At 21.6% G+C, this 3,762-nt stretch overlaps 1 protein-coding gene across 1 annotated transcript; it reads left to right on the top strand.

The window, feature by feature from the left end:
• Positions 1-1,799: 1,799 nt before the first annotated feature.
• Positions 1,800-3,556, top strand: MKS88_003498 (PIR protein; the record flags this gene model as incomplete). Its single annotated transcript, XM_067216594.1, has 3 exons — positions 1,800-1,811; positions 2,007-3,209; positions 3,383-3,556. 3 exons carry the CDS (start codon positions 1,800-1,802, stop codon positions 3,554-3,556), a joined length of 1,389 nt encoding a protein of 462 aa, XP_067072313.1.
• Between the last annotated feature and the right edge of the window lie 206 nt (positions 3,557-3,762).

The following is a 3,762-nucleotide window of genomic DNA, read 5'->3' as shown; positions in this document are numbered from 1 at the left end:
AATTATATATAATAATTAAACATATTATAATAAATGACATAAAATGAAATAATGTATATATCTATAAAAAGAGAAAATACAATAATAAATAAAGTAAAATAATAAATATAAAAAAGGATGAAAAAATAATAAAAATAAATAAAATGATATAAAAAAAAAAAAATATATATTATATATATATATGTATAAGTAAAAAATAGAAAAAATAAATAACAAAAAAATGTATATCAAAAAAAAATAAAAAATAAAAAAAATATAAAAATAAAAAATTTACCAAAATAGATAATCCGAATTTTTTAATATGCGAGCGAGCACGTTTAAAAATCAAAAATAAATAATTATGAGTAATTATTATTATCTTATACTTTGACCATTTTTTTTTTACATCCTTATTCATTACGCATTATGTAATTAAGAATTAATGAAATTATTGATGCAAATAAAATAAAATAATTTGATTTATATATACCAGACGATGCTAAACAGCTTCTGATTAGTTCTGGTGCATAATTAAGAAATAATTTTGTTTACAGTAAAATGTTACAATCAGCATTTTATCTTATTTTATTTTCTCAACAGAACTGTTATATAATACAATTATTTCAAGAAATGAAAAGAAGGGGTGTTCTTATTGGGAATATAAACGAATTCTTATTAAATTATTATATTCATATTTTTTTTATATTATTAATAAAAAAAGCATAGAAAATAAAATATTTTCATTTAATTCATCATTTTTTTGAAAATAATAACACTTATTGAGCTAGATCTAACTTTATAATTCAACCGCATTTAGGGATATATTCTTAATATTTATATTTTAAAGTACATGTATTCTTTACGGTTTGTTTAATTTTCTATTATTCGTTAATTGCCTTTTTTTTAATATTTTAAATAAAAAGTATGTATTAATTTATATATATATATATGTATAATAATAATAATAATAATAATATATAATTAAGAAAATGTTTTATAATGTATGATAATGTTGCCAGCGTACATGTAAAAACAGAAAAAAACTATGAGATAAAATAGGGAAAAATATTTTTAGAAGCATTCGAAGCTCAGGGGTTATTTAGGTTTTTATATATTTCTAAATAAAGAAGTTAAAGGATTTTTGTTATTAAACTTTATAATTGAAAAAATATTTTGTATTGCATTATTAGTTATTATATTTCTTTGTGGTTTTATTGTACAACGATAAAGAAGTATATTTAATGAAGAATTTATAAATTTCCAAACAGAAAAATCACAAATAAATTCATGTATAGTCAAAATATGTGATTCATTTTAGTGCAACATAAAAGTACGTAGATTAAGCGAATTTGATGTTAAGAATAAAAAATTAAATCTATTAAAAGAAAAAAATGAATTTGTAAAACAGTCAAAGTATTTGCAACATACATACGTTATATGTATTATGAATGATGATGAATAATAAGAGTTAACAAGTTAAAATTTCTTTTAAAAAATCCTATTCCTAGTTTAATTATATATATATATATATATATGTATATAAACATTATTTTAACAAAATTGAATATCTTTTTCATTTTACTTTTTTCTATTTGGTTATACTAAATTATGTATTATTTAATCCATTACCTTAAAATATTACATTTGTTTGAAAAAATTTTAACTATAATTAATTATTCAGTACTTCAATTTAAGTGATTCATTTTATTTAGAAATATTTATATATAAAAAATTAACGAAAAAAGTGAATCATTAAATATAAATAGAATTATTTGTATATGTATGAAAAAGAAACACTTTCTTTCTCAAAAATATAATAGATGCATTATCAGGTTCACAATATTCTAAATTAGTTGGAATCTCCGTAAATGGTAGTAGCCATATGAACTCTTAATTATTTCTTTTTGGAATGGTATATTCATATATCTTTTATTTGAATATTATATTTTCTATAAAAAACTATGAATCATTCTCTCTTAAAGACAAATAATTATCATTTTAAATATTTTTCTTTCCTGTAATTTTAGGCTTCTATATTTGAAGGTTTACCCTCAGATAAATTTTATGCAAAGTTGAATGAAAATGTGTCTGAGCAAAATGCATATGAATCTTATTCCGATATTTTAAAAGAATATTCAGAAAAATACTCATGGATTTCTGATGTTTGTAAGAAACTTCAAAGAAACTTATCAATAATTGCAGAAGAAAATACAAAGAATGTCCCTTTCAGGAAGAAACATTGGTACGATGTAAATTTCTGGTTAGTAGAGCAGGTATATAAAAACTTATATTATAATAGAAATCATGGAGATTATAAGAATATTATTTCTACTTTTCTAGATGTGTGGAAAAAAATTATTCATGACAAATACCCTCAATATATTGATTCATTAGCTCCAGACGAAATATATGATATGGACATGATGACAGAAAATAAGTATCTATTTGATTATATGGAAAATTATGAGGACCTTAAACAAATTATTATTAACAATTCTCATAATATATGGGATAAACATTTTGACTACTTTAAAAAGAGGGTTGCATTATATTATAAGTGGAAAGGTTGGTTCACATTTAACAATGGTAAAAATAATAAATATTTTGATGATTTTAACAAATACGATATAAAAGATTATTTTTTTAGCTTACCGTGGTATAAAAAAATGACATATTATTTTCACCCATGTTATAATAAAATTATGGGAGCATTAGAAGAATTTAAAGAATCAACTATAGAGGTAAAAGCGGGAAAAGGATATATGCAAAATTCTGAAATTTTTATAGTAAAAAAAGCACCTGCAGTATATCAGACGCAAAGAAATAAAGAACAAACAAAACTAATGCCAAAAGTTCAATTGGATTCTTCAAAAAATGAAATAAAATCAGAACAGATTCAAAATATATTAGAACAAAATAGAAGTGTTACAGTAGAATCTCCACGTTCTACAGTACAATCTACCAGTTCTACAATAGAGACCTCAAGTTCACCGGGAAAATCTATAAGTTCAGAGGGACCGACTAAAACACCAGAGGTAATATTTAAATCTCCAGAGATAACAACTACAACCTTCGAGGGACAAGATATAAACCTCACGGGACAATCTACAAGTTCCACAATAAATTCAGCCATTTTACTAAATAATGTAGAAGGTTTAGATATCATTCCATTATCCGACACATATACAATAAGTCCATTTACATCATTCATTAATAAACCGTATATTATTGTAGCTGTATTTTTATTTATTTTTATTCTTAGCTTTATTTGGTATAAGGTATATAAAAATTCTATTTAAAAATATGAACATTTTACATTTTTATTAATAATTTATTTTCATTAAAATTTTATATTTATAAAAAATGTTATTTATGTTCTATAAATTGAATTATTTTTTGTTAGTATAATGTGGGAGGACAATTAATGTCACTTTATCACAAAAGAAAAAAGAAAGAACATAGGAAGTATATTCATTATAAAGAGTTGGCGCTACTAAATCAGAGCTCTCAATCCTTTTATAGTGACTCTCATAGGGATATATATATGTTAACATATCATGGATGTTTAAGGAGTTGAAACTGAAATAATACACAGAATCATATGACTAATCTGTATCAGTATTAAATTATAGAATTATTATATTGTAGCTGTATTTTTATTTCTAAATTAAAAAAGAAGTTATTGAATACAAAGAGTAGAATATTTGTGTAAAAATAATATAAATTCAGTAATGTAAACTTGTTGATATATTAAACTAATAAATATATAATACTATGTCTCCA

Source organism: Plasmodium brasilianum, chromosome 11 (assembly GCF_023973825.1).
Source record: "Plasmodium brasilianum strain Bolivian I chromosome 11, whole genome shotgun sequence".
Lineage (NCBI taxonomy): Eukaryota > Apicomplexa > Aconoidasida > Haemosporida > Plasmodiidae > Plasmodium > Plasmodium brasilianum.
Note: the sequence above shows the minus strand (reverse complement) of the source record. Positions and strands in the feature narration are given on the sequence as shown.